The 27,481-nt window shown below is 54.3% G+C and overlaps 12 protein-coding genes across 12 annotated transcripts; 7 read left to right on the top strand and 5 right to left on the bottom strand.

The window, feature by feature from the left end:
* Positions 1–825: 825 nt before the first annotated feature.
* MYCGRDRAFT_74471 (uncharacterized protein) lies at positions 826–3,015 on the top strand (the record flags this gene model as incomplete). Its single annotated transcript, XM_003849876.1, has 3 exons — positions 826–1,513; positions 1,570–1,784; positions 1,842–3,015. 3 exons carry the CDS (start codon positions 1,184–1,186, stop codon positions 3,013–3,015), a joined length of 1,719 nt encoding a protein of 572 aa, XP_003849924.1.
* Positions 3,016–5,512: 2,497 nt separating this feature from the next.
* Positions 5,513–6,883, top strand: MYCGRDRAFT_74475 (uncharacterized protein; the record flags this gene model as incomplete). The annotated part of the gene is made up of 1 exon (XM_003849877.1): positions 5,513–6,883. The coding sequence occupies one exon, from the start codon at positions 5,513–5,515 to the stop codon at positions 6,881–6,883; it is 1,371 nt and encodes a 456-aa protein (XP_003849925.1).
* A 254-nt stretch (positions 6,884–7,137) lies between these two features.
* MYCGRDRAFT_61319 (uncharacterized protein) lies at positions 7,138–9,010 on the bottom strand (the record flags this gene model as incomplete). Its single annotated transcript, XM_003850441.1, has 2 exons — positions 7,138–8,693; positions 8,742–9,010. 2 exons carry the CDS (start codon positions 8,969–8,971, stop codon positions 7,394–7,396), a joined length of 1,530 nt encoding a protein of 509 aa, XP_003850489.1.
* Positions 9,011–9,802: 792 nt separating this feature from the next.
* On the top strand, positions 9,803–11,257 carry MYCGRDRAFT_94972 (uncharacterized protein; the record flags this gene model as incomplete). The annotated part of the gene is made up of 2 exons (XM_003849878.1): positions 9,803–9,937; positions 9,989–11,257. The coding sequence occupies 2 exons, from the start codon at positions 9,803–9,805 to the stop codon at positions 11,255–11,257; spliced, it is 1,404 nt and encodes a 467-aa protein (XP_003849926.1).
* Positions 11,258–12,210: 953 nt separating this feature from the next.
* Positions 12,211–13,964, top strand: MYCGRDRAFT_94973 (uncharacterized protein; the record flags this gene model as incomplete). Its single annotated transcript, XM_003849879.1, has 2 exons — positions 12,211–13,224; positions 13,485–13,964. 2 exons carry the CDS (start codon positions 12,211–12,213, stop codon positions 13,962–13,964), a joined length of 1,494 nt encoding a protein of 497 aa, XP_003849927.1.
* An 804-nt stretch (positions 13,965–14,768) lies between these two features.
* Positions 14,769–15,374, bottom strand: MYCGRDRAFT_45855 (uncharacterized protein; the record flags this gene model as incomplete). The annotated part of the gene is made up of 1 exon (XM_003850440.1): positions 14,769–15,374. The coding sequence occupies one exon, from the start codon at positions 15,372–15,374 to the stop codon at positions 14,769–14,771; it is 606 nt and encodes a 201-aa protein (XP_003850488.1).
* Positions 15,375–17,268: 1,894 nt separating this feature from the next.
* MYCGRDRAFT_100890 (uncharacterized protein) lies at positions 17,269–18,742 on the top strand (the record flags this gene model as incomplete). Its single annotated transcript, XM_003849880.1, has 5 exons — positions 17,269–17,618; positions 17,672–17,734; positions 17,885–17,954; positions 18,018–18,190; positions 18,311–18,742. The coding sequence occupies 5 exons, from the start codon at positions 17,424–17,426 to the stop codon at positions 18,740–18,742; spliced, it is 933 nt and encodes a 310-aa protein (XP_003849928.1).
* A 495-nt stretch (positions 18,743–19,237) lies between these two features.
* On the bottom strand, positions 19,238–20,647 carry MYCGRDRAFT_74485 (uncharacterized protein; the record flags this gene model as incomplete). Its single annotated transcript, XM_003850439.1, has 2 exons — positions 19,238–20,404; positions 20,459–20,647. 2 exons carry the CDS (start codon positions 20,645–20,647, stop codon positions 19,613–19,615), a joined length of 981 nt encoding a protein of 326 aa, XP_003850487.1.
* Positions 20,648–21,530: 883 nt separating this feature from the next.
* Positions 21,531–21,821, bottom strand: MYCGRDRAFT_19626 (uncharacterized protein; the record flags this gene model as incomplete). Its single annotated transcript, XM_003850438.1, has 2 exons — positions 21,531–21,681; positions 21,739–21,821. Coding segments are annotated over 2 exons (234 nt in total), but the record flags the coding sequence as incomplete, so codon positions are not given.
* Positions 21,822–22,518: 697 nt separating this feature from the next.
* On the top strand, positions 22,519–23,529 carry MYCGRDRAFT_14092 (uncharacterized protein; the record flags this gene model as incomplete). Its single annotated transcript, XM_003849881.1, has 1 exon — positions 22,519–23,529. A coding segment is annotated over one exon (1,011 nt), but the record flags the coding sequence as incomplete, so codon positions are not given.
* Positions 23,530–24,150: 621 nt separating this feature from the next.
* On the bottom strand, positions 24,151–24,725 carry MYCGRDRAFT_81746 (uncharacterized protein; the record flags this gene model as incomplete). Its single annotated transcript, XM_003850437.1, has 3 exons — positions 24,151–24,448; positions 24,511–24,640; positions 24,689–24,725. The coding sequence occupies 2 exons, from the start codon at positions 24,628–24,630 to the stop codon at positions 24,383–24,385; spliced, it is 186 nt and encodes a 61-aa protein (XP_003850485.1).
* Positions 24,726–25,319: 594 nt separating this feature from the next.
* Positions 25,320–27,443, top strand: BUR1 (serine/threonine protein kinase, CMGC family, CDC2/CDK subfamily; the record flags this gene model as incomplete). Its single annotated transcript, XM_003849882.1, has 3 exons — positions 25,320–25,766; positions 25,818–26,673; positions 27,259–27,443. The coding sequence occupies 3 exons, from the start codon at positions 25,320–25,322 to the stop codon at positions 27,441–27,443; spliced, it is 1,488 nt and encodes a 495-aa protein (XP_003849930.1).
* Between the last annotated feature and the right edge of the window lie 38 nt (positions 27,444–27,481).

The following is a 27,481-nucleotide window of genomic DNA, read 5'->3' on the forward strand; positions in this document are numbered from 1 at the left end:
AAAAAAACTCATCTCTCCCGTTTGCGGCGTGACCGTGCTCTGTCGCACAGAGTCATGTGAGAGGAATGCGGGCAGAGTTTTGTGGGGAGACCGAGACGAACACGAACACACAGTCCGCATTGATCATCACCACTTCTTCTCTCCACCTTTTCTCCAACGCTATTAGGTAACATCAATCATACCATTTCCTGGGGAGAGTGGCCAGAATCCTGAAGGCTCAATATCGTCGCTCTTCTTGACACCTTCCTCAAACAACACAAAGTTGCGATCCTCTTTACCAGTTGAAGCGGATAGCGGCGGGCGTAGATGTAACATTAGCAGACACCAAGGCCGAGGGAAGGATCTCATCAGGACTTATGAGGACTGAGATTGAGGTACTTCTGGTAATCATTAGCCGACTCTATCAGATCAGTGTACGGTATCCATCTATCTGATGATAGGTTCCATGTCCAGATCATTCGGTGGCGGCTTCCACGCATGCTTCCATCGCGGACCTGCTTCCCATCGTAGACGGACTGGCCGAATGAAGATAAGGCTCCACTGGGACAAAGAGATAAGGTCATCAGTCTACCATAGAACTAATACCTACTGACTGACTGCAACAACGACTCCGCATTGGCTCGTTCTCCCACATGGCCAGCCGTGGTACAGCGCGGTAAAACTCCAGCCAAGTCCTTGGCTGCCCGCTTGCACCGCCGTTCGCGAACTCTTGGCGAGACGGCTGCATCTAATGAGCGCCATGGCATGGCATGGCATTCATGCTAGTCCTCAGTGCTCACACTCCTCCGGTGTTCTGGCTCGGGGTCTATCGCCGCTGCTGGCTGGGGGGCTGGGCTGGGCGTACTGCGCGCGGCGGCCTCGTGCTGGTTCGTCAGATGGTTGCGTCCATGATGGATCACGTCACACGTCGTGGTATCGTCGGTATCTCTGCTGGCCGTTCCCTAGCGCGCATGCTGTGTGGTTCGACGGCGGGCGACCGTTCGTCTGCTGCTGGGGTGTTGGTATAAAGACTGCTGCTCGCACGCGACCTTCTCCCCGACCTGCCCTTTGTGTTTCTCCCGTTTGTCCTTCTTTCCTTTCGCGACCAAGGGAGTCCCCATCTTCCTCTCGCTGACGTCCTACCACCCTCCCCCTTCAACCTCACCTCTCTCCCACACATCCCTCCCATCATTGGCCGCCTGCCATGAACGCTCACAGCAATATGGACGCCGAAAAGGCCTTCGACCCTAACCTCAAACACGAGGTTGAGGTCCCTTCCGGCTCGGACGATGGCCATGGCACATACGAGGAGCGTCCTCCCTTCATGACCCGCATGGGTTTGACCGCCGACTCGTTCCGGAGGCGCACCCTCGACGACAAGCACAACCAGCTCAACAAGACCATGAAGACCCGTCATTTGCACATGATTGCCATTGGTGGTTCCATTGGTGCTGGTCTCTTTGTCGGTTCCGGAGGCGCTCTGCGTCGTGGTGGTCCCGCTGCTCTCATTATTGGTTTCGGCATCATCGGTGTGGTATGTTGGAAGTCGTCTCGCTGAAGTATGGATACCTCGCTGACCTCAATCCCCAGATGATGTTCAACGTCGTCTACGCTCTCGGTGAACTCGCTTACGTCTACCCGATTTCCGGTGGTTTCTACACTTACTCTGTCCGCTTCATCGATCCGTCTTGGGGTTTCGCCATGGGTTGGAACTACGTCGCTCAATGGGCCGTGGTGTTACCGCTGGAATTAACAGTCGCCGCCTTGGTCGTGAATTCATTCGACGGGTTCAACATCAACATAGCGTGAGTTGGATCACAGTCCTCCTCCCTCAAACCCGCACAACTGACAATCCCTCCCAGCGTCTTCATCACAGTCTTCCTGGTCGCAATCATCATCATCTCGATCTTCGGTGTCCTCGGATACGCAGAGGAGGAATTCTGGGTCTCCGCTCTCAAACTCTCCGCAGTCGTCGTCTTCCTCATCATGGGCCTCGTCTTCGTCCTCGGAGGCGGTCCATCCGACGGTGAATTCAGCACCTACCAAGGAGGAAAGAGATGGCACAACCCCGGCGCCTTCGCCAACGGCTTCCTCGGCGTCTGCCAAGTCTTCGTGACCGCCGCCTTCTCCTTCTCCGGCACCGAGCTCGTCGGTCTCGCCGCCGCCGAATCTGCCACCCCTCAAAAATCACTCCCGGGAGCCATCAAGCAAGTCTTCTGGCGCATCACCCTCTTCTACATCCTCTCCCTCCTCTTCGTCGGTCTCCTCGTCGACCACAACGACCCCCGCCTCCTCGGCGACCCCAACGCCTCCGGCCTCATCAACGTCGCCTCCTCCCCCTTCAAAATCGTCGCCGACGCAGGCGGTGTCCCCGGTTTCGGAATCTTCATCAACATCGTCGTCCTCCTCGCCGTCGTCTCCATCGGTCTCTCCGGCGTCTACGGCGGCTCCCGCACCCTCACCGCTCTCGCCGAGCAAGGCTACGCCCCCAAAATCTTCTGCTACATCGACAAAGCCGGCCGACCCCTCTACTCCACCCTCTTCATCATCGCCTTCGGCCCCCTCGCCTACCTCGGCCTCGCATCCTCCGGCGAAACCGTCTTCAACTGGCTCCTCTCCCTCTCCGGTCTCGCCGCCCTCTTCACCTGGGGCTCCATCTGTCTCGCGCACATCCGCTACCGCGCCGCATGGAAGTACAACGGCCACTCCCTCGACGAACTCCCCTTCAAAGCCATCTTCGGCGTCTACGGTTCATGGGTCGGTCTCATCCTCGTGGTGCTCGTGCTCATCGCGCAGCTGTACACTGCCATCCAGCCGATGGACGTGGAGGCCTTTTTCCTCAACTACCTCGCTTTCTTCGTCGTCGTGTTCTTTTATCTCGTCGGGTATGCGTGGAAGCGCGGCCGATGGATTAAAATCCACGAGATTGATATCGACTCGGGGAGGAGGGCGATTGATTATGAGGCTTTTGAGGCGGAGAAGTTGAGGACGAAGAATCACGGTGCTTTTAGGAGGTTTATGGGGAAGATGTTTTAGAGATGGTTTTGTTGTGTTTTTTTTGTTGGAGGTGGGGGAAGATGTGTTGTACTTAGCGGACGGAGGAGTGATGAATTGAAATGGAAAGAGTTTTCCTCTCAAATTATGTCTTCGTGTCATTCTCCCGCGATCACTGCTGTAAGTCCTTGTTATGCCGGATGGAAAGATGTTATGACCCGACCCACGCCCTGCAACAGACAAGCAGCACGCCCTACGCCCTCTACTCAACTCGCGAATTCATACCGTACACGGATTCACAGAAGAAGGATCCACCACCGGAGGTCTCAGCCATCACATTCTCCTATCCGAGTTCCACAGGCAATACATTTCCATATCGCGAAGCCGGAAGTTCAGCAAGACCAGCTGAAAGACACAGCAACAACGCAGGACGTTCTAAAACGACTGTTTGTTCGGCGACTCCGCTCCGCGACGCCATTCCTCCACAAATTGTAGGTTGTACATGAGACAATTTCCTACATAATTTTTTCTCGCCGCCATCGTCCATGGTCGGTCCGGTGAACAGCCCAGATATTTCCTTCCTCGGATCGTGCGCCGAGCTCCGAAAACCTTAGAACTATCAAAAGCCACTGCCTTCGTTCGTTGGTCGCGTGCTGACTTCCCACCTCACCTTCGCCTACATATTGCCTGATGATGAAAGACATAGAGGTCTCAGTCGATTGAGCCCTTCAATTTTGAAGACAGCGTTGACCATGTCTCGCCTCATCCTCCTGCTGGTTTCCGACAAAAGTCCAAAAGCTCGCCGAATCCAAATCTCTCACCGGGCAATCGTCCTTCCTTCCTGCCCCCGCTCGGGATTGGACTTGGCGAGCAACATGCCAAAAACCCTGACAAACCCGTGACGGACACATGACAACCACACATGTCACATGCGAAAGGGCAATTAGACTTTTCACATTATTAGCGAAATCGATGGCTGGTTTTTCTTGGAAGTTGCTTGGGGGTGTTTTCTTGTCTCCTTCCGGTTTGGGACTGGTATGGGCTGGGCGGAGGATTGAGAGGATCGGAGGTAGTCTCAGTTCCTCAGTCCACGCCCAGTTAGCGCGGTTTCGACGCCTACTGTTCGTGGTCTAAGGGTCCGAACGCCGAATTTAGGAGATAGAGCGCAGCATTAGTATAGAATTTACACCTTAATAAAGCGCAGCATCGTTTCGGCCCCAAACACGAGAACGCAACAACGAAACTAGTTATTAAAAATCCGGCACTATAACTTTGTAGAGCCGAGTCTTGCGATTCGAACGGTGTATTAATTATTTAAATCCGACGCTAAACGAAAGCTGTAATAGAGCTCGCGCAAATTCTTCGGAATTCTAATTTGTTAGGCGAAAAACAGGAAAATGCAAGCTCTATTAGGGCACGTAAAACACACTTAAATTTTCTATGCGATACGCCGTTCGAATCGCAAGACTCGGCTCTACAAAGTTACAGTACCGGATTTTTGAAAAAGGTCGTTGTTGTTGCGCTATCGCGTGCTGCGCTACATCTCCCAAAATCCGGCTTAGGCCCTTAGACCCTCTCAGGCGAGGCGCTCGAAGAGGTTAGTGCTCGCTAGCTGAGAGTGGTCTGTGCTTCTGAGACTAGATCGGAGGAGGAATTATAGTTTTGGGAATTGGGATAGTGGACGCGAGGGAGGCTGTGAGTTGGATGATAGGGGAGGATGAGGATTGGAGGATGGATTGCAGGTATGATGGTTTTGATTAGAGTGTTGCATGAATGCGGTCAAGGGACTGCGAAGGAATGTCGAAGCATGCCGGAGAGGATGGTATGCCTGAGGCAGGAGTGGGAGTGACTAAGCAAGGCGGTTCCGGCGTTCAGAACACAATCCTTAGCCTTCCTAACCTCAACAACTACACCTGCACCGAAGACATTCTCCATCGCGCCTTTGTCGTAGTTAGAGCTCTTAAAGGTGGTTGTACACATATTCGAGCGGCTCTCTTCAACATGAGAAGCTTCTGCCCAAGAAATGGCCACTTCGTGAAGCCGTTCCCGAAGGACGTATGTGCTCGATTCTTTCGATCTTAGTCCGAGGTGACTGGCGAAGCTCCTTCAAATCTTTTGATTCCTCGACGGCAGGGTCCAGTTGGATAGGGCAGAGACTACGCAGCGTTGACCCGGTATGGCCATCGAGAGATATCAAATCACGAACATTGCAGATCACTATGCATATCTTGTGAGATATCGGCTGCTATGCGAGGCACAGCATCATGCAGGATCTATCTCCCGGTCGAGGTGCATCTGCAGCTACATCCTTCAGTCAATGACAGGAGGCGATAACCTTCGGCTGTGAGATCGAGGAGCGGAGAGATTGTGCTTGGGCTTCGGACTTCCTTCATGACCGTCAAACATGACCCATCGATCACGCAGCTTTTCGTATCCTCCTTGCAACTTGGCTGCGCATTCTGCTGTTGTGCGGGCTCGATGCATCGCTTGCGAATCGCCTATGAAGGACTGCTAATTTTCCCTCGCGGACGATGAAAGCATGCGACTAATTCACACCACAACGCTGGAATTCAGGGAGTTCTTCGATGCAGAGATTCCGCCGTACTCGATCTTGTCTCACCGCTGGACGGGGCAAGAACTGTCATACAAAGACGCATGTTTCTCTACTTGGCCAGAATCTGAGGGCTCAGTGAAAGTGAAGAAGTGCTGTGAGCTTAGCAAGGATATGGGATATGACTGGACGTGGATCGACACTTGTTGTATTGACAAGATGAACGGCAGCGAATTGACCGAAGCTATCAACTCGATGTTCAACTGGTATCGAAGAGCCTCGTGCTGTTTGGCGTTCTTGCAGGATGTCGCTCCTACCGCGGATCATGAAGAACAGAGCAGCTTCAGGACAGATCCGTTCAATCTAGAGGCCTTTGGGGCCAGTGTTTGGTTCACGAGAGGCTGGACACTGCAAGAGCTGATTGCGCCCCCTGACGTGTTATTCTACGACAATTGCTTCAACCTTTTGGGATCCAGGCCGCAGCTTGCAAAGTTAGTATCTGCTGCTAGTGGTGTGGACTCACGATTTTTGCGCTTAACACAAGGCGACAAAGATCAAGATCGTATCGACCAGCTTAGGGCGACGCCAGTCGCTCGCCGCATGTACTGGGCCTCCAGACGGGAGACCTCGCGAGCAGAAGACACCGCATACTGCCTGCTTGGGCTGTTCGACATCAACATGCCACTGCTCTATGGGGAAGGCGCAGTCAAAGCATTTATCAGGCTACAGCGTGAGATCTTTCTACGGTCCCACGATGGTAGTATCTATGTATGGAGCAGGAGCTTGCTAAAAAGCATGAACTTTCATCCTTGGCAAGGCCTCCTTGCCCCCTCTCCAGCGCTGTTCGCCGACTCGGGCAATTTGCATCTTGTCCAACAACGATCAGAATCGACCCGCAGTGTTGGTAACATGGGCCTGGAGCTGGAATATCCATTTCCAAAGCGTCACACAGTCACGGATGGCAAGGTCCGTGTTGGTTTGTTCACGCTCAAGGTCTATCGACAGACCACAGATGCATCGACCGTGCCACCAACTCAACGACAGATGCTCGCCCTAAAACTGCGCCTGATACGAAGACCATCAGGAATATGGGAACTTGCCGGAGACGAGGCTATTCAAATCGTCGTTGCGAAGCCCTGGGCACCACGAGATTCCCTCGGCGTCCGTCAATTCGAACCGGACGATCTTCTCGACTGGGGCTGCGACTTCGGATTCGATGTTCACGGTGGGATGATCGGCCTCCAGCGCACCTGGTGTTTCAAGGCTTGGTCTGCGTTGACCTCGTCCGAACGCGCATTTCAACGAGCTCTTCGGCATGTCCGATATGAGCGCTTGTGTTTTGTGCAGGACGGGTTGTGACGATCCACCGTGCCAGATTGGAAGAATTTCCTCGAGATCTAGCTTGGGGCAGCACAATCGCCAACGAAGACCGCTGAGCGGAGTTTGTAAAGTCCGCTCCTTGGATACCGTCGCCGCCTGCCTGAGTCCATCAGGGGACCGCTGACCGTGGTCCAGGGATCAGGTCACTTTGGCAGCACTACGAGCTGAGAGCTCGTACGCCAACTTCACCACCAATTGCAACTTCCCTGCGGGTCCTTGCGGCGAGTACCCGTCCAAGCTGACACATGGACCCCCTGAAGTACCACTGCACCGCTCTTGGACGCCAAAGTGCGACGCGGACGAAAAGTACCGCTCGCATGATGAGCAGACGGGAGAATGGATGAAGACACGGATAAAAGACGCCGTCGGCTTCTCGTCGGGAAGAGCTAGCGAGTCGACTAGTTGCTCAATTCAGTGCGAGCTGGACGAATACACGGACGAAGGCACTCATTCTAGCACATCCAAGAGAGTTGGGTCGAGATGTCCCGCTCACAATGGCATGTCCCACATTGCATCGAAAGGGTAGTCGAGCGAGTCCACGGGAAACAAGACATCCAAAGGCCAGTCCTCTACCGGGCCAGGAAGGCCAGCAGCGATCGACTCGTCTGCCACCGGCGCTTGTGCAACAGCTCCGGCAGAAGAGCCTGTGGCTTCGTCCACTATACCCAACGCACTCGAAATCTTGCTGATGGGCTCCGAGCATCTCTCCAGGCAAAAGTCCGCAAGATCCCAGTCGTGCTCTTCTTTCGAGACTTTTAATGTGCTCACCAACCGCACGAGTTTCTCGGCGCACGTGTGTTTGGTGGTAACGTCCGTGGACTCGAGAAGACAACGAAGGAGGATCGTGGTGGCGGTGACGAGTAGGTGCGCCGTGTAAGGCAGCCAGAACTCGGCCAGCTGGGTTGAATCCAGAGCGGTTACGAAGTCTGTGAGGGCGATCGCTGCTTCGCGGAGCATGGCTAGACGATAGGATCGTGCTTCGGCGATCGCTGACTCTGAGATAGCGGCTTTGAAGGCGATGCGGCAGAGCAGAAGCTTGACTGACAGGTAGCAGAACTGGAGGTTGCTTACTCCGTTCGGAGTACCAGTGGAAGCGTCTCGCTTGTAGTGCAGAGAGGTGGGTAGGCGTCTTTGCCAGTCGTCTAGATCGCACTCGGACTTCCGGACCTGCCTCATGGTCTCCTCATGGCCGCCGTGCAGGCTGTACACGAGTGGAAGCAAAGTGCCAAGGATCTGTGATAGTGCGCAGAGCTGTGGAAAGCTCGACGCGGTTGTGCCGTTCAACGCATCAGGCAAGGGCACATCGTAATTTTGCCGCTGCACCAACGGCGGAGTGCCATGAGCTAGACTTGACCAGTGATCATGTATGAGGACTCCCCACCAAAGCCTGATCCGCACATTTTTCTCGTGTTCAGTCGCATGCCAGCTTGACGGATCTCGATGGAGTCCAAGACTATGTGCCAGAGTGATCGTTCGACCCAGAGTGACAATGTTGCCAGTGATGGATAGCACAGGTCTGCCGATCAAATCGAGGAGAGCGGCGTGAACAGTGGAAATGGTGGATCCAAGAAAGTCCTCCTGTAATCCAGCCACGGCTTGATTCCACATGAAAGCGAGGTCTGGTCGTTGATGAGACTTGAGCTGGCCAGATGTGTTCCAGAATTTCAGAGCTACTGCATACATGTCGCAGACAATGGTGGATGAGATGCGATCGGGGTCCCTCTGCCAGAGCTCATGGAAAGTCTTCTCGTCGATGATTGGGAAACATGGATGCAGCTTGTCAAAGTACCTGTTTTCATTAGCAGACATCTCTCTTCTTATCTTTTCATCCACCCACAACTTCACAACATCCTCCTTGAACGTCCCTAGCACCTGTTCCATGATCTCTCTCTGCTTCGAACCGGGCCTCATTTCACTTCCGAGCCCTTCTCGCCGTCGAGGCACCCTGAGGTAGACAATCGGCTTCCCAGGCGCACTGGGTATGACGCTGTACGGCTTCCCGGTAGTCGCACCTACCGCTCCGGTCGACGTCAGATAATGCTCCAGAATTTGGATGTCCTCCGCCATGGGCGGATTGAGTATCAGCGAGGATTCATCGGGAGAAGTCCCTGCTATGCTTGGATATTGTGATAGGCCTTCCTTCGCTGGGCCGACTATCTCCGAAGGCACACTGACCTTTCGTCGCTTTGTAGGAGTTCTGATGTCCGTGGTCGTGGCAGCGGTGCTTTTGAACTCACACGTCAGCTTTCGCTCGCGGCAGAATCGACAGTCTTGTCCAGGAAGGTCCACATTGCAGTGAATCTTGCGCCTCCGGCAGAGGTCGCAGGCGGGAACCTTATGCGAGCGATATGGCCGGCTCGGAGATGGCTTCACAGGAACTTCCATATCATCGCGAAAAGCCCAGCGGCTGACGGCTGAGATCGCGGTCAACAGATCTCCAATTCGGATGTGTAGTCTATACTAGCTTGAGCACGCATGTTCGTCTGGTGTCATCAGCTTGAAGGAGATTTGCGGCGGTCTCATTTCGAGTCTGTAATGTCGATGAAGCAGACTCCGTGGCTTCGTGGTCAATAGCAAGGATAGGGACGCCCCTGCTCGATCTGCTGAGTCATCTCGCGCTAGCCAACGCCCTGGTCTTCGGATGGGAAAGCCACCCTCGCGAACTTCCATCACAAAGTGTTATTTGGATTATCCCTTGAGGCCTCTAAAGTACACTCGAGAGTCATGGATGTTTATGTCTGTCTGGCCGGCCGGGGATAAAGTCGAGCGCGTTCTCGGCTTGCCAACTCACCGCTATCCCGGAGAGGGGTCGAAAGGTACATTGTCCGTTGAACCTGGCTAGTTGATCTGATGCTCCTTCGTTCACCTTGAATATCGTATACTCAGACCTGCTTCAACATGGCAAACGACACCACTGTAGAAGTGCCAGTCACCAAGATCCTCGCCGCCTTCGCCGCAAACGCCACAACATCTCAACTGACACCTGAACTCATCTTCAAAGTCAAAGAAGTCGTGATTGACTACTGCGGCATTGTAAGGCCTGCCCGACTCATATGGATTCCATCTCTGACCGTCTCAATCTAGGTTATCGGCGCCCTTCCAACCGCCTCTGCTAAACCCATCTACACAGCCATCTCCACCCTCCAAGGCCCTCATGCCAGCGGCTCCAGTACAGTGATTGGGCATGGCGCACCTCATATGCTACCGCAGTATGCCGCTCTTGTCAACTCCGCTCTCGGTCACTCCCTCGACTTCGACGACACCTACGCTCCAGGCTCGCTGCACGCCGGCGTCACATCCATCTCAGCGGCCATGACTTGTGCCGAACTCCTCGGCGCTGAGAAGGCGAGCAGTGAGAGTTTCATGCTAGCCGTCTGCATAGGCTACGAAGTGACTTGTCGTCTCGGCCGCGAACTCGGTATGGACTCCTACCGCCGCGGATTTCATATCACCTCTGTAGCGGGAATCTTCGGCGCGGTGGCCGCCATCGCTGTTCTGAAGCATCTATCAGCGGAGACGATCGAGATGGCATTCGGAATGGCGGGAAGTAAAGCCGCTGGATCGATGCAGTATCTTGACAATGGATCTTGGAATAAGCGACTGCATCCGGGATTTGCGGTGCATGATGCTTTTGTATGCGTTGCGTTGGCTGAGGCGGGAGTTGTTGGAGCGACGAGGATCTTTGAAGGAAACATGGGCTTCTTGCAGGCTTACAGTCCGAGGGAAGACAAGGACTTGCAGAGGCTGGTTCGTGGACTGGGTCAGGAGTGGACGTGGCTGGAGTCCAGTCTGAAGCCGTTCCCGGCTTGCCGAATGACGCATGGTTTCATTGAGATCGCGGATGGTATGCGGAGGAAAAGCACGACTGAGGTCCGGGCGTCGGACGTCAAAGTCGTTGAAGTGGTCATGCCGCCGGTGAATCTGTTGTTGATTGGCGACCCAACACCGAACAAGATCCATCCCGAGAACCAGATCGATGCGCAGTTCTCAGTCTATTTTCAGGTGGCTAGTGCGTTACGCTACGGCTCCGGGATGGGACTGAAGATTTACGATATGCTGGACGATTCAGAAATCGCAGCGTTGTGCGATAAGATCACGGTGAAAACAGATCCGGCGTTGAAGGTATTTGCGGCTGTCCTAAAGGTGGAGTGGGAAGACGGGAGCGTCGAAGAAGCAAGACTGGATTTCCCACTGGGCGAGGCTCAGCATCCGTTCACACGGGACAAGGTGGATGAGAAGTTCATGGCTTTGGTGACTCCTATTATTGGGTCGGAACGGGGAGCAGAAATCATCAAGACGGTGGATGATCTGGAAAACCATACCATACAGGACCTATTCAGACTGCTGATGTGACCGAGCATTGAAGCATCAAGACTGGAAGTGCAGTCATCGCACGCCCGCTGCATTAAGTCCGCCCACTTCTCACAAGGACGTCTCAGGAGCGGACACTGAGCGCGAGCCTCTCATGGAGACATGGCTCGATTTACACCTGCAGAGGAAATTGCTGATCCTGATTTTGGCCATTGTTGATCCCGCATGCTTGAATGCTGTGTTCACATTCGAGGGGTACCGACCACGTGGCACAAAACTCCAGCCGAGCTGCAGCCTTCCTCACTGCATGTCAACCAGACATAAGCTGCATCCTTCCATTCAAGAATGCGTACCTCCATCCTCCCGCTCAAACTGCAACACTCCCAGCCATTGAGACCACCTCGTACGGTGCATTCCACACGACAGCGGAGAGACACATTGCCGACAAGGTCTTAGGAGCAACGGTCCTAATGCACGACTCCCAAACCTCCTGCGCAACTTTCATCGTTCATATTTCGCTCGATCGGCTTGGACGGTGCAGTTTGAGCGGAAGCACGGAGGTATAAGCACCGCACTTCCCCGCCTTCTCTGACCTGATGGTGTTTCTCCCTGGCGAGTACCAAGTCCCTTCTCTACTTCCAGCTCAAATGGCCGACATCGAACCAACGCACGATCGTGCGAGACGCTACACTTGCTCCATATGCCATTGCAAATTTCCTCTCAAGAAAAGCCTGATCCGTCACGTTGAGGGAATACATCGTCCGAAACATGCAGTCTGCCATGACTGCGGGAAGGGCTTCGCACGCAGAGACATCTTGAATCGGCACATGCTGACCCAGCACGAGGAAGCCGAGACCAAGGTTCCATGCGCCATATGTGGCCGGCGGGTGCGACCGCGATCGCTCCCATCGCACCGAGCGAGCGATGCGTGCAAGGAAACAGCTCAAAGACAGTCTTTAGGCGGCCTTCGAGTACCATCGCGGGCTGTCGAACAGATGTCTGGCGAAGGTGTCTCTTCAATCTTACCTCAAGGTCCAACCACAACAGCCTTGCTTACCCTTCGGGAACGTACAGACGACAGGCATCCGCGTCAGTCCAGGATTCGAAGTCAGACGAATCTGTTCATCGACCGAAAGTGGTATTCATCCCAGATTAGCGATCCTTCCGGCAGCGACAAGGAGACATCTTCTCTTCACTCTATCGAGGCAAACTTTTCCAATCACCGCATAATCTTGCGAAAGCACTCCATACTCGATCATCTAGACTCCATGTTTCCCAGTCTCGGGCAAGATTCGAGCTCTACCGACGACCATACCAGATATCTACAGCGACACCACTGCACTACCACACCTGACTACCTTCCCGCCATCGCCGATCCCGTTCTCCTCGGTGCCTGGCTCTTTGTCAAGTTGAAACCCTGGGGAGTGAACCACTGCTGGCCCGACGACCGCTGGCTCGACAGACCCATCCGTACCTTCGTCCGTCCTGAAGTCGAAGTCCTCCAGCTCCGCGAGATAGTGTACCAGGCGCTTCGAAAAGCCGGCTCGTCCCCAAACATCATCAACGACCCCTTCTTCCCGGATGCCATCATCATGTTTACGTTCTATATGTCCATGACCGACGGCTGGGCCTCAGGCCTCCAGAAAGTCGAGTTCCTTGTCCTGCTGGCTTCCGCACGCATGCAGACAGCGGCAAGCGGAGCCAGCGAAGCGTACAGGACGACGGTCGCGGTGGATGCATTCCGCACGGTGCTGAGTCGATACGTGAAGAGCGAATACGTTCTGGCTCTGGAGGGCATGTTCACAATGGCACAGACGATCATGCGGAATAGTGCGATGGATACGATTGAAGCGGAGTTCGACGATTGTGGGCAACCGGTGTGGAAGCGGGTGTATCTCTTGGATTCTGCCGGGTGGTACCAATGCTACAAGGAGCCGCTGCTGGAGATCAAATGCCTGGCTGAGTCGATCCCGCGGAATATCGAGCGAGTGCATGAAGTTGTGGAAGATGTGTGAAGAGTTCTTCGTTGGCGTCCACGGTCAACGGATTGCTATGCCTCCGAGAGCCACCCTATGCGCTCAAACCCCTGACTTCGCCTCCGAGCCAAACATGCTTTCTCTACAACATTCCGCCGCACCTCGTGCACCCACCACACCAATGGTGTTCAGCGTGTGCACCCAAAATCATGTGCTGTTCAAGACTGGGCTTTCCCGAACCTGCTTCCACTCTCCATTCACTCCATGCAAACGAGCTCCTCACCCAACCTCAGGGACCATTCCTTGCTTTCGAAGACGTCGAGCTTCCTGCCAGCCTGCTTCTAAATTCGCACACCATATCAAGAGCCTTTTTCTCCACCATGCTGAGAGTTGCCTCCACAATCGGTGCGAGTCTTGCGACGCTCGCTCCTTCAAGCTACCTGCGGCGTCTCATCGATCTTATCGATTTCATCGAAAATCTGCCGGATGGTCTGGTCGAACGTGTCAAACTTGGCGTATGCCTGGCCTTTGATCGTCCAGCTCTTGTCCTGGGGCCGGCCTGGAGCTGGGCTCCGCATGTCCGAGACACGGCGTCTTCGAACCACTTTGCCATCCCGCATGACCGTCGCATCGGGATTACCTCTGTAGAGTATGACGGTCACGCCGACGCGCGGCTGGACAAGATACATGTTCTGGAGGGAAGTGTTCTCGAGGTCGAAAATACGACATGGCAAAATGTCGTTCTCCGTGACACGCATCAAGTCCCAGGCTAATACCACGTCATTCCCGGGCCCTGTCAACACCTTGGGCCATGCTTCCTTTTCTCGAAGAAACTCCGTTTGAACTCTGTGCATCGCCCAGAGTTGTCCCTTGTGTCTGAGCACGGCGACCGATTTCCTGATATCAAACGTTGTCGATTGTGTCATGAACACGGAGTTGCAATCCCGTATGAGGGCGCTTATGGCAACGTTTGCGAGGATCGGATTCGGAGGATTCGGAAGCGTCCAGTCTATATGCCAAGGAAGTGCGCACCTCAGTTTGTCCTCGCAAGACATGGCTGTCGTTTGGAAGAACAGCTTGCGCTGGAGGTATACAGAGCCCCTTATAGTATCGCGGAACCGCCGGCATGTACGCTGGCTGAAGAGGAGATAGCGGTCTGCTGGGAGCTCCATGAGGATAGCTTCGAGCAGTTCGGGCGTTTCAAGAACTTTGAAACAGGCGCGGACGTCCAGTGGCAGTGGAGAGGCCAGTTGCGTTTGAGAGATGAATGCGTCTTCCAGTGTGCCGTCCATGGTGAATTTCGTTCTGTTGTACTTCGGAAGTGGAGGCGTGTGGTCGAGAATGGAGAATCAGCTTGACGGAAAGTGGTAAGGAAGAAGAGAAGTCTTGCAGCGTGGTCTCAAAAGAGGCACTGTTAAGCTGGTGTCTCAGACAATATAAACAGCCCGAGAGCAAACAGCAGCGTCACTATGTCAAACACGAGCAAAGAAAGACAGCACTCAGGTGGCCTTCTTGAATCGAGAATCAAGGGGAACCTACGCGAGACCGATGGCTTGATCCTGGATACCAGATCAATCTTATTGCAGCTCCTTCACCACCTCCTCCAGACCCTGCTGAATCCGCTGCTCGACACCCTCCTCGCGCCACTGTCGAACCATCTCGTCCTCCAAAGTCCCATCCTCGAAGAACGTCTCGACCAGTGACTTTGTGATCCGCAAGTTTGCATCCATAGACACCGGTTTCATGCGCAGACCATTCATGATATCACGCAGATGAGCAGCGGCCTTGTCGCCACCGTGTCCACCGTAGGAGACGATGGCGCCCGGTTTGTCCGTCCATTCGTGGCACAGGTAGTCGAGAGCGTTCTTCAAACCGGCGGGCACGCTCCAGTTGTACTGCGGAGTGACGAAGATGAAACCTTGGTACTGTCGGATTTTTTTCGACCATGCCTTGGTGTGATCGTGGACGTAGTGTGGAACCGGGTCGTCTTTGGGGATGTGCGAAGGAATGCCAGGCTCATCGTAAAAAGAGAGACTTTGCTCTGCGAGATCTAAGATGTCGACCTTTACGTCCATGGCCTTGGACTTGGCGTGCTCAGTGGCGATGTTGTGTACATATCGGGCGATACCAGGGCCTAGCCTTGGGGACCGAGTACTTCCAGCGATGAGGGCTATGGTAACCATGGTTAAGGGCCTCCGGTGGACGCGCTGTACAATCGATGCTGGAGTTCCAATCGATGCTGAAGTTCTGTAGCTTTGCCAATAGATTCGGTGTCTGGCAGAAGTCCAGAGGAGAGGATGAATGAAGGCAAACCCGGAAGATGTGTAATGTCGTGGCCGTTGGCAGTGAAGAGTAGAGACGTGATCGTCCGGATCTGCTTGAAGGAGGTAATATTGTGATATCACGGCAAGGGAGGATACATGCTTGTCTTTTATGCCCCGTTACAGAAGGCATTCTCGAAGCCGCGTGTCGGGATGCCACATTGCAGCCGTATCAGGAATCCTCCCGCTCTTCAACTTACCTAGATTTCAAAGCACGAAGCTATTATTAACCTCTGACATCGTTTATACGACATTTTCGTTGAGAATTCCGGATGTCGTGACGTCGGAGGAGGAGAGGCAAGTGTTATCCGAGTGTTCATCGCCGAAGGCCCTATATTGGTCCGGCTGCTTTTCAGGATCTGGAATAATGCTGTGTCGTCGAAGGTTAAGCCGCCGGCAGGCAAAGGGGGGTCCTAGGGGGTTTCCCTAGACATCTCATCTCATCGGTGAATTGTCGTGACTACGGACCGCTCTCCTCCATACGCGGCCGTAGATATTGTACCACCTCAAAGTGATGATTCTTCTCCGCTCGCTGCAACGGCATCTCCCCACGTGAGTCTGTGATGCGCAGATCGGCCCCAGCGTCGACAAGCGTCTTGACGACATCGATGCTCCCAACCGCCGCCGCATCATGAAGCGCGGTGCCGAGCGCAAATGCTTCTCGCAGTCGATAACAGTCCAGACGGTTCTGGTACATGATGTGGTTAATCGAAGCGCCTTCCGCGAGAAGATATTCGACAACCTCAACGCGATCGTCGAGTTCACGCCACGCTGCATAGTTAAGCAACTGGCCAAAAGCCGTGGAACCGCCTCGTTGAGCAGCTTAACGACGGCAAATGAAGCGTACTGGACGGCAGCGGACAGTGGCGTGATATCCAAGAGGCACTGAGCGTTTGGGTCGGCTCCGCGTGAGAGGAACCATTCTGTAAGAGCTGCATCTTTCACCGCGTATCTATTAATTGCCCTCTGGTCAGTCTTGTGAGCACAGCGAAGCTTTTGCAGCACTTACGCCAGTGCGGGAGGCACGGCCTAATCAATCTCTCTGTTAATGTCCCAGTGGCCATTGAAGTACAAGGCGAGCACGTCCGTGTTCCCCTCCTGCGTAGCGCTCTGGATATAGGAGGAATTCACAGGAACACCTTGGTCGAGGAGGCACGCGACACGCGGCGACAGCGCTTGTATGACGGTTGCTTGCGGCAACCCTAAGTGCTCGGCCGAGATAGCTCATTGCGAGTTCACCAGAGCTTCGTCGCAAAGACTCGACTTTCCTCTGAACCACGGACAGCTGGCCATGCGCGCATAATTCTTCGATGGTGCTGACGATAGCTTCGTCGTAGATCGGCACCCCTGAACCTTCGCGTGGAAGCAGCTGCGGATCGTCTGTCGTGGCCTCAAAATCGAATTGCTCCAATACCGATGCCATCTCGAGATTCTTGTTCTTGGTTTGTCGGACCTAGGACGGTTTGGACAAAGTGAGCGGACTCTGAAGGCATTTTCGAAGCCACAACCCCACTTAGGGAGAGTTTGAAGCACGGAGACTATTGTCGATTTCTGCCATCATTCTGATGGGTCAGAATTCCGGATGTCGTGATGTTGAGGAGGAGGGAGGTGGCGTCCGAGTGTTCGATATATGGACGTTTGATGCCTGAGGCTCAAAAGATGACGAAGCCAAACACTCAACCACAGTGAACAACAACCATCTCCAACTCCACCACATTTTCCTTCCATCTTCCCTTCCTCAACACAATGTCCCAACCAGACCCCCACATCTTCCCGTTCCCCTCTCCATCATCCTCGACCACCCAGAAAACTACCATCAAACGCCCCCAAGAACTCGCCTTCTTCTCCTTCGACGACACCCACAAATGCCACCCTTTATCCTCCGAATCTCTCCGCTACTACTATCCCGCCATGTTCGATGCACCTTGGGCGCCGCATGACCGCGGACCAGATCTAAGCCAGGGTTTCGAGCACTTTGAGAAGTATGATGAGGGGAAGGAGGATTCGCATTTGGATGCGTTGTTGGAGACGTTGAGGTGTAAGGAGGAGAGGGAGGGTGAGAGGGTGGAGGTGGATGTTGTTACTTGGAGGGGGATGATGACGAAGGTTTGATTGTCGTGGTGAGACTAGGGAGGGTGGGTGCTGATTGTGAGATTTAGATTCTTGCTGCGCCGTTTGACCCGTATGAGGAGGAATTTGAGATGAATGTTACTTATTTCGATGTATGTAGCCACTCAAATACAGATCTTCGTTGCTTCGTGCTAATGCTACTTTCAGGGCACAATGTGGGGCATGTTGACTACGACGTTCGGTGATCGATGCTAACACGAACAAGTTTCATCGAAGAAAACTTCGCAGCAAAAGCCGAAAAGCAAAGCAAAGAAGCCTCTCGACCGCCCAGGCGAGGCAACGGTCCAAGTCAAGAAATGATGCAATACTGGGGTACGCCATCACGCCCTTCCTCCCTCAATGCCGCTCCCTGTCTAACCTCCACCCCTTCCGCAGGCTACAAATTCGAATCCCTCTCCACCCTCCCCCACCCCTTTCCCGACTGCACCCGGCAAGAAATCGAATCCCGCCCATCCCTCCCCGTCTCCACAGCCGCACAATTCTGCTCTATAGTCCGCACGACCATAGGCAGCACCAACCTCCTGCTAGCCGGCGAAGTGGACTGTATCGTTGGAGCGAAACCATCTCCGCCGGCATCACCGACATTACCTCCCACCGGAGCAGATACGGCCAAAGCGACAGCGAAACCACCCGAACAAATTCCGTATGTTGAGTTGAAAACTTCCCAGGCATTCGACCCCAACGACCATCGCTCGGCGGAGAAGTTTGAAAGGAAATTGTGTAAATTCTGGGCCCAATCCTTCCTCCTCGGAATCCCCAAAATAGTCGTCGGATTCCGGACTCAAGCTGGCTACCTCTCATCAATCCAGGAGTTCGATACGATGGGGATACCAGGGCTGGTGAAGAGGGGAGGCGGGACGTGGGATGGGAACGTGTGTGTGGGCTTTGCGGCGGGGGTGGTGGAGTGGTTGAAGGAGAGGTGTAGGGAGGAGGGGACTGTGTGGAGGTTGAAACGAGCAAAGCGAGCGAGGAACCTGACTTTGAGCAAAGTGGAGGGGATGCAAGGCGATGGTGGGATCCTAGAAGCCGGGTTCAGGCGGTGGAGGGAGGGGTTGAGAGGAAGAAATAGGGAGGAGAAGGGAGAGGAGAGCGGAACGTGATTTGGGAGAGGGAAACAGACTCTCTGTCGCGAAGGTACCATTCGTCTGTCTAATACCTGTTTCGTGCCCAGAGCTCTTGTTGCTATGCACACGTGTCCTCCTGCCTCGCATCGTAAATCGGATGTGGAACGCAAGAACTTTCAAGTAACATCCGCTCGCCGAGCACTTCAGCAAGCGGCACGTACGCCAAGACGCCAGTCTATGCATGATGTGAATACTCTCATCCTTTCCCTCGCTCCCTCTCCTGATTGCTGCTTCGTCCTCCTTCAAGCCTTTTTGCTCTCCGCTGTAGACAACAAGATCGACTGGAGTCTCATTTAACCTCCCGTCCCAATTCTCCAAGCGCAGTGCAGAATAAGATACACATTCCACAAAATTTCCCCTCCATCCAATCAAGAAAACCCGCCCATTTGGCCTATTCGTAAAGGGTAGAGCTTGTAGTAATATAACGATTTGGAAAGGGTTTCTGGACTCGTGTTGTTTCGAGAGTTTCTTTTGCTGATTTGTCTGTCGTTCGAGAAGATAACTTTTTGCCTGTGGATGCGATGGATTGGTGCTGTCGTGACACACTTTTGCTGTTCTGTTTTGTTTTGATGCGTTGATGGTATCCGAGTTCGACGCCTCGCCAAGGGGCCCGTTTGTCGACGTTCGGCCCATCTCCGCATTGGCGTGGTTGCTCGTGCGGACGTTGAGAGTAAAACCGGTGTGATTGGGTATTGCTGGACTTGATAGGTTCTGTCTCTTCGTCTCGTCCTCAGGTGAAACAATGCTATGCTTTATGCGACCGACCAGAGGTACGGGGTTCCCAAGAGTCTTGCTGTTTTCTGTCATACGTGGGTATCATTCGTCGATCCAATTGGAAAACCTGCTTCATATCTTCTCCTCCTCCACCGAATCCTTCGCATCATGCCAAACTCTTGGTAGGTAGAATTTGACGTTCTCGTATACCAAGAACGTCACACAAGTCGACGGCACAACCCTGACCAAGTTCGGCGCCAATCCCTTGTAAAATCCAGCGATGCCCTCTTTCCGGAACACCTGCGCCACCGCATCCCCTACGCCCTTGTACTTCTGCCCGGCATCGTACATCTGGAGTCTCGCCCGCACCACCTGATAGGGGTACGTCAAGCTGCCAGCGAACATCTTGCTCGCAGCGGACAGGCTCAAAAAGTCCAGGTTCGTGAGACCCTCCAGTCCTCCTTCCCTTGATAGCGCCCATCGGTTCTTGAGCTGTTCGTAGGCCATGAATTGCACGGCGCCGTGTGACACGCCGAAGAGACTCGGCACCAATCCGCGATAGAACCCTTTCGGTCCTTCTTGTCGGAAGATTGCCCAGAATCCCTGCCAGATCGACTTGTATGCTCCTGGTGCATCTCTTGAAGTGGACAGCATCCGAGTCTTGATCACCCAGATCGGATTGGTGACGACGCCCGTCATAATGCCCGCAGCTCCACTCGCGAGGAAGTAGTCACCACTCGTGAGTTGCCCGTTTCCGTCTGGTGTTCGTTGTTTCCGCATGACACCCACCACATCCTTGATCTTTCCATAACACAGAAAGTACAACGCCCAACTCGTCGAGTTGCCAACCATATTTGGCATCAACCCTCGATAGAAAGCCTTGACCACGCCGCCTTTGTTCGCTGAGATACCTCCGCGTAACGACTGACCTACCGTCGAATTTGTGGAAAACGCCTCCGCTGCGATTTGCTTCATCACGCGCACGCTTCCACCAGGTCTTGCACGAGTGTTTTGCTCGATCTGTAACCTCGTTTTGACAACGTCGAATGGGTGGACAACGAGCGTAGAAATGACGCCTGCGCTGAAGCCGGCGCATGATTCGACGAGAGACGGGTTGATCGTTACGCTGGGTTGACGACCCTCGAGGGGTGGGTATACTCGAGGCATTGTGGTCGTGTTCGTGTTGATCGGAAGGTGATGAAGAGGGTTCGTTGAGGAGAGGTCGAGGTTGAGGTTTTCATGTCGGCATGATGGATATAAAGAATTGGGCGGCGAGGGTGCCAGCTTTTAGGTCGGATGAATGCTGCTGTGTTGTAGGTGAATTGTGTTGGTGAATTCTTTGGCTCGTGCAAGGCGGTGGAGCTTTCAGGTGAAGTTGTGGGAGAGCTTCTTGTGCCCCCACTCGGGTGACGTCTTTTGGATTGGCGGCTGAATGCACCTCAGCACGCCGGGATATTGATGGTGTTTCATGTCTATATTGATTAAGAATGTGATGGTCCGAATGCATGGGCTGATACTCATATGAATCTGGGAGATAAAAGAATCACGGCCGCACTCTGACCTCTAAGGACAAGCGGTGCATGGGACTTTGAGGAAAGACTGATTGGGAGCAATGCATACGACGCAAACAGACCGTATCAATTGCTAAGCAGCATAGATTCAGAAGATCGCATTTGTGCTCCTGGCAACAAACATGTTCGGGCACTTCAGAGGCATGAAAGTCACAGCGTGTTCGATATTTCCCGCTCTCCACGTACAATTCAAGGTCCGTACTCGAGCCTCTCGTCCGTCTCAGGCTCGGTCATGTTGTAGCAGAAGTCTCCGCATCCCATTGCTTTTCGGGCAACCCTCAAAGCACGACTCTGCTGCCCTCTTCCGTACTGGCGGATGGTGCCCAGCCAGCGCTCCGTGTCAAACGCCGTATGTCCCATGCTGTACAAGCTCCCATCGAGTTTTCCCTCCGCATATCTCCGCCAGATTGACCCTCACGAGCCCACATTATCCTTCCCACCATTCAAGCATGCTTCCCCCCTCAGTGATGCTCTTCGCCGTGACCTTCACCATGACCGTGTGCCGGCGCCATGAAGACTTGCTCGTAGACCAGATATCCTGCGAATGCGACCGTCGCAATGCCGAGACCAGGAAAGGAGTTCTTGAATCGATTCCTTCGTGTAAATGGACCTGTGTATCGCCACGCCTCACTGCAGTATTGTCAGCATTCAACATCTCCTCCTGCGATCGCTCAGGTCTTCACGCACACTCGCGCCCATGGGTCGTTTTTCGGTTGGCCGGATGCGGCAGCGAACTTTGCGGGATCGAAACCGGTGATGTTGGGTCGAGGCATATTGTTTAACTGTATGCGATCGGTGTCGCGCTTTGAGGAAGTCTGTCGGTAGTGCTATCGTACTGTCTGGCTTCAATGGTGTGGGGTGGTGAGGTGAAGTGGTCTGTAGCTCAAGTCCAGATCGCTCCTCACTCGGAGAGCGACACGCCAAGGCCGAAGCCCCGTCACGACTTCCTCCGCGCCCGCTCACATCTCAACTCCGCAGACAGCTACAGAAACAGTCTTCGAGTCCCGATCAACACACGACACGCACGAGAACAATTCGGGAACACGCAGCCATCGAGCACATATACAACCTCCGTCAACCATGAAGCTTACATTCCGCGAATCATAGACCTCAATCCCGCTGTCCTCACCTGTCGGCCTACGACTCCATATCGGGAGACATCCACGACCCACCTCGCGTGCGCACTCGCGCGGCCTTCACAACACCATGCCTCAAACAATGGGCCGGATGCATGCTTCACAGCCGTCAAATCCTTTCGTCAACCTCAATCAACAACATGCCCTCTCACAAAACTCACATTACGCATCACAATCCAGCCATCTACCGAGCGCATTCACATCACAACATGCCTTTGGAAACAGTGCTCTCAATGGCGGTATATCACCCTTCAACCCGAGTTCGCCATATGGAAGCTCGGCTTTCAGCACAGGCGCCGGCGCATCGACATTCACATCGGGCATGATCAGCGGACAAGGACAAGGATTGGGCTCAGCAGCAGCACAGGCAGGATTCGCAAGAGGTGCTGCGATGCAAGAGCATAGTCATCAGATTGACGCAGCAGGAATGGGATTGAAGACAGGGGCAGCTGCAAGAATACGGGAAGTATGGCGACACAACCTCGAATCGGAAATGCACATCTTGCGACAACTCATACAAAAATACCCATACGTCTCGATGGACGCAGAGTTCCCAGGCATCGTCGCGCGGCCGATAGGTAACTTCGCAGGTAGTAAGGCGGAGTATCACTATCAGACGCTGCGATGCAATGTGGACATCCTCAAGCCTATCCAAGTCGGCATAACCCTCTGGACTGCAGAAGGCGAGCTCTGCCCTCCACAAGATCCGACCATCACCCAACTTCCCGGTCGACTATCGAACAACCTCATGCACCCAGGTCTCGGCGTACCCTGCACATGGGTCTTCAACTTCCAGTTCAATCTCGAGGAGGACATGTACGCCGAATCCTCCATCGAACTCCTCAAAGCATCAGGAGTCGACTTCCACCGCCACCTTGAAATGGGTGTCTCACACGAAGCCTTCGGTGCGCTCCTCACCACCTCCGGTCTGGCGTTCAACACAGACGTGCACTGGCTGTCATTCCACTCCGGCTACGACTTCGGCTACCTCATCAAACTCCTCTCCAACGACGCCCTCCCCGCCGACCAATCCGACTTCTTCCACCTCGTCACCACCTTCTTTCCCAAACTGTGGGACATCAAGTTCCTACTCCGCCACGCGCAGCGCCAGCGCTTGCAAAATCGCCTTTCCGCAGAAGGACTTCGCGTGGTAGACTCACTAGGCACAAAATCCGGTCTCTCCGACTTGGCCGAGGAATTGGGCTGCTCGCGTGTCGGCAACCCCCACACCGCTGGATCCGACGCCTGGCTTACAGGCGCAGTTTTCTGGGCGATGAAGTCCAAGATCTTCAACAACGTACTGGAAGACGAACTCGCGGACCAGATCTACGGCCTTCACGGCGTCCCAGCACCCGCGAGCCAACAATACAGAGAGGAGTTCTTCGCGGCGCAAGGGTCGGGAACGAATGGTGCTGGCGGTGTGGGACTGGCGGGTCTGGGAGGTAGTGCGGGTTTCACGCCGCAGGGAGGACCGAGTACGCCTACTAGTTCGCATGTGGGATTGAGAGAGGGGACGCCCGGTGGTCAGCAGTTTGGGGGAGCCCATGGACTGGGAGGTGGCTTCGGGAATTTCACGTATGGTGGGAAGTGAGGTCATAATGGGATGTTCAAGACGGACAGCGCGATACCCGTGTATGATATTGCGGGCTGAGGAGGGAGACTTTGCTGGGTCTGTTAGACGATAGAGAAGAGATGACGGTAGAGTGTGTCAATAGCAAGAACCACGCCGTCCATGTCCGTGGACGAGCTCTATTCCATGCAGTCTGATGGAATTCCGAGCTAGGCAGTTGCTGTTCATGACGTTGCTCGGGAGACTCGTTGTTTATTTCAATCATGCGAAAGGCTCTTCCAGTGCGCGAACATGATCGCCTGCTGCCAATCAGTGAAAAAATGGAAAGACGGATGGAGACACATTCCCGCTTGTAAGACTTCAGGAGCATGAAGTGTACAAAAGCCGCAGCTTGACAGGTATGTGTCGAGAGGACGGTCAGCTCGGTCCTTTCGACTCGATTGCAATTGTTCTTCCTATCTCTCTCTGCTCGCTCCGTGCCGATTGCCGACGTGTCGTCTCGGTGCATTTGTACAGACCACCCTCTTTTCACCTCCTCACCCATTCCGCTCCTCAGTCCTTGCACCATCTTCACATCCATTCCATCCGCTTTCCTCTCTCTCCCTCCCTGCACCTCCATTCCCGCTCAATGATCCCAAGGATGCCTCATTCCGAGGAGAACCGGAAGATCGTATCGTGCGCGGTAGAAGAGCTGTAAAGAAAACCCAGTCAGGAAACGCCCTATTGCTTTTCCTCTGACAGACATGTACATACGAAGAACCACATCGAAGCTCCGAGCCCAACGGCGGCGAATCGGTAGAGAGGTCGGACGGGTGGGATAGCGATGGGGTGCGCGCCGCCGTGTCGGGGGCCTGGACCGTGTCCTCCTGCCATTTTTGATTTGCTGCGTGGAAGTCAGTATGAGCGGGACATCTGGGTTGTTCGATATAGCTCACTTGGGTGTGTCGTGGAGTGTTCTGCGACTGGTTGCTTGTGCCCAATGCCAGTGCTTACAGCGTGAAGTGCAGTGAGGTCTCAAGCGGGCGTCTGTCTTCGGGATGAGTAAGCAGGAATCCGGCAGACGGCAGCATCGCAGCACCGATCAGCGGAGTTGAGTCCGAAGCATCCTGGCGATCGCGACCAAAACCCAAGACCTTCAGAACCCTGCGCCTGCTACACACCATCTACCTTTGCCCTGCGCCACGGCCCACGACGGACTTATTCACTGGGAATTTGCGAGGCGCATGTAATTACGAATACTCGACATCCGCAACGACGACCTGAACGAACGATTCCAACGACTTCCACTTCACTTCACTTCACTTCACTTCACTTCCGCAAGAGCGACGCTACTTCCTGCACTGCTCCACCAATGCGCGACACGATTGCCCATGCGGCACGCGCTTTCTTCCTATTGTGACGGAGTCACATGAACGACAACATTCTCCGCTTATTGTCCAACGAAAACCGCGCTCGTGCGCCGCGACGACAAACCCACACAACGACCCTCCGACGACGACCGTCTCTTCTCCTCCAACATGTCGCACGTCGCAACTCCTCTCAACAATCCCGCCTGCTCTACAATGGAGTCCACCGACCCAACCACCCGCCGCTTTCGCGGCAGCGCCAAAATCTCCGAATACGAAGTCATGAAAGAGAAGCTCGGCGAGGGAACATTCGGCGTCGTCTCCAAAGCGCGATCAAAACGAACCAGCAAGATCTTCGCGCTGAAAAAGATTCTCATGCACAATGAGAAGGAAGGGTTCCCCATCACGGCGTTGAGGGAGGTGAAGTTGCTGAAGATGTTGAGCCATCCGAATATTCTACGGCTGGAGGAGATGGCTGTGGAGAGGATGGCGGCGGACGAGAAGGGGAGTAAAGGAAGGAAGAAGGCGACGTTGTATATGGTTACGCCGTATATGGATCATGATCTGAGTGGCATGTTGACGAATCCGGATATCAACTTCAGTATGGGACAGATCAAGTGTTATATGCTGCAGTTGTTGGAGGGGTTGAGGTATTTGCATGATGTGAGTGTTGTGGATGTTACTTGAGGGCTTGCAAGTACTAACGATTGGCAGTCACACATTCTTCATCGAGATATGAAGGCGGCGAATATCCTCATCTCAAATACGGGTATACTTCAGATTGCTGATTTTGGTCTCGCACGACATTACGATGGAGAGACACCACAACCAGGACGAGGGAATGGCCACGCAGTCCGCGACTACACAAGTTTAGTCGTCACCCGCTGGTATCGACCTCCGGAGTTGCTCCTCACACTCAAACGCTACACACCTGCTATCGATCTCTGGGGTGTTGGCTGCGTGTTTGGCGAAATGTTCGAAACAAAACCCATCCTCGAAGGGCGCACAGACGTCGATCAGTGCGTCAGAATATTCAAACTTGTCGGATCACCCGATGAACAGAGTATGCCCGGCTGGTCTGACCTTCCGGGGTGTGAAGGCCACAAAGATTGGCCACCAGGAAAGGGTGATATTGATGAGCGTTTTGGCCGGAGAATGGGAGCTGAAGGACTGGATTTGCTGAAGAAACTCCTCTGCCTGGATTGGAGAACACGAATCAACGCAGTTGACGCTTTACAACACAACTTCTTCAAAGTCGCACCACTACCGATGCGAGCAGAAGACATTCCACGATACGAAGACAGCCACGAGCTCGACTCCCGCCGCCGAGGTAATCAGGAGAAGAACCGTGCCCTACCACCCGCTCCAGCGGGCGGCACAGTCGGTATGGGACCCGATGAATGGAATGGCAATGGTCCGATGAACGGCAATTACCAAGGCGGTGGAGGCAGAGGAAACTATGAGTACGACCGCCAAGCACGAGGTCCACCTGGAGGAGGACGCGATCGGGGCCCGCCACCTGGGAGAGGACCTCCACCAAGAGGCTACGATGATCGACCTCGAGGCGGCGGTGGGCAGCCTATCCCATCAGGCCGCGAACCAGAATGGCAGCGTGCGCAGGATGGTCGTGGTCCACCACCCCCTCCGCGCTCCGGACTGCCGATCAATGGACATTCTTTACCGCCCAGACCGATGGATCTTCCTTCACGTCCTGAACCTCCACCGCCTGCGAGGGGTCCTCCGCCTCCAATCGCTGCAGGTGGTGGAGGAGCAGCGAGAGTGGATACATACATCCCCGCATACCAAGGCGGTGGAGGCGAGCGTGGCGGTTCAGTAGGCTACGACAGCCGACCTCCTCCTCCACCTCCTCGAGATCGAGATCGTGAGCGAGACCGCGGCGACAGTCGGCCAAGAGACGTCTACATCCCGCCGGTAGGTGGAAGGGACAGTCGAGACCGCGACCTCCACCGCGAAGGCTCATATGATACTTCCCGCTCATACCGCGAGGTTGATGTCCCGCCACCGAGATCATATCGAGACGTGGACAGTGCGCCGGGAAGTCGACCGCCGCCGATGAGGGATGGGAGGGATGCGTATCGAGAGCGGGAGAGAGATTTACCACGAGAGAGGGAGAGGGAGAGGGATATGGGTAGAGATCGGGAGAGGGGGAGGGGGAGTTATGAGAGAGAAGAGAGGGGTTTGGGTGGGAGGAGTCGGAGTCCGGATCGGATGAGGGAGAGGGATCGAGAGAGGGAGAGGGAGAGGGGCATGGAGCCGAGAGAGAGTCGGGATCGGAGGGAGAGGTTGCAGGAGAGGGAGAGGGAGATGTATAGGCGATGAGGCGTGGAAGGCAGGGTGAAAAGGAAGCACTGCTAGCG

The sequence above is a fragment of the Zymoseptoria tritici genome, chromosome 8 (assembly GCF_000219625.1).
Source record: "Zymoseptoria tritici IPO323 chromosome 8, whole genome shotgun sequence".
Lineage (NCBI taxonomy): Eukaryota > Fungi > Ascomycota > Dothideomycetes > Mycosphaerellales > Mycosphaerellaceae > Zymoseptoria > Zymoseptoria tritici.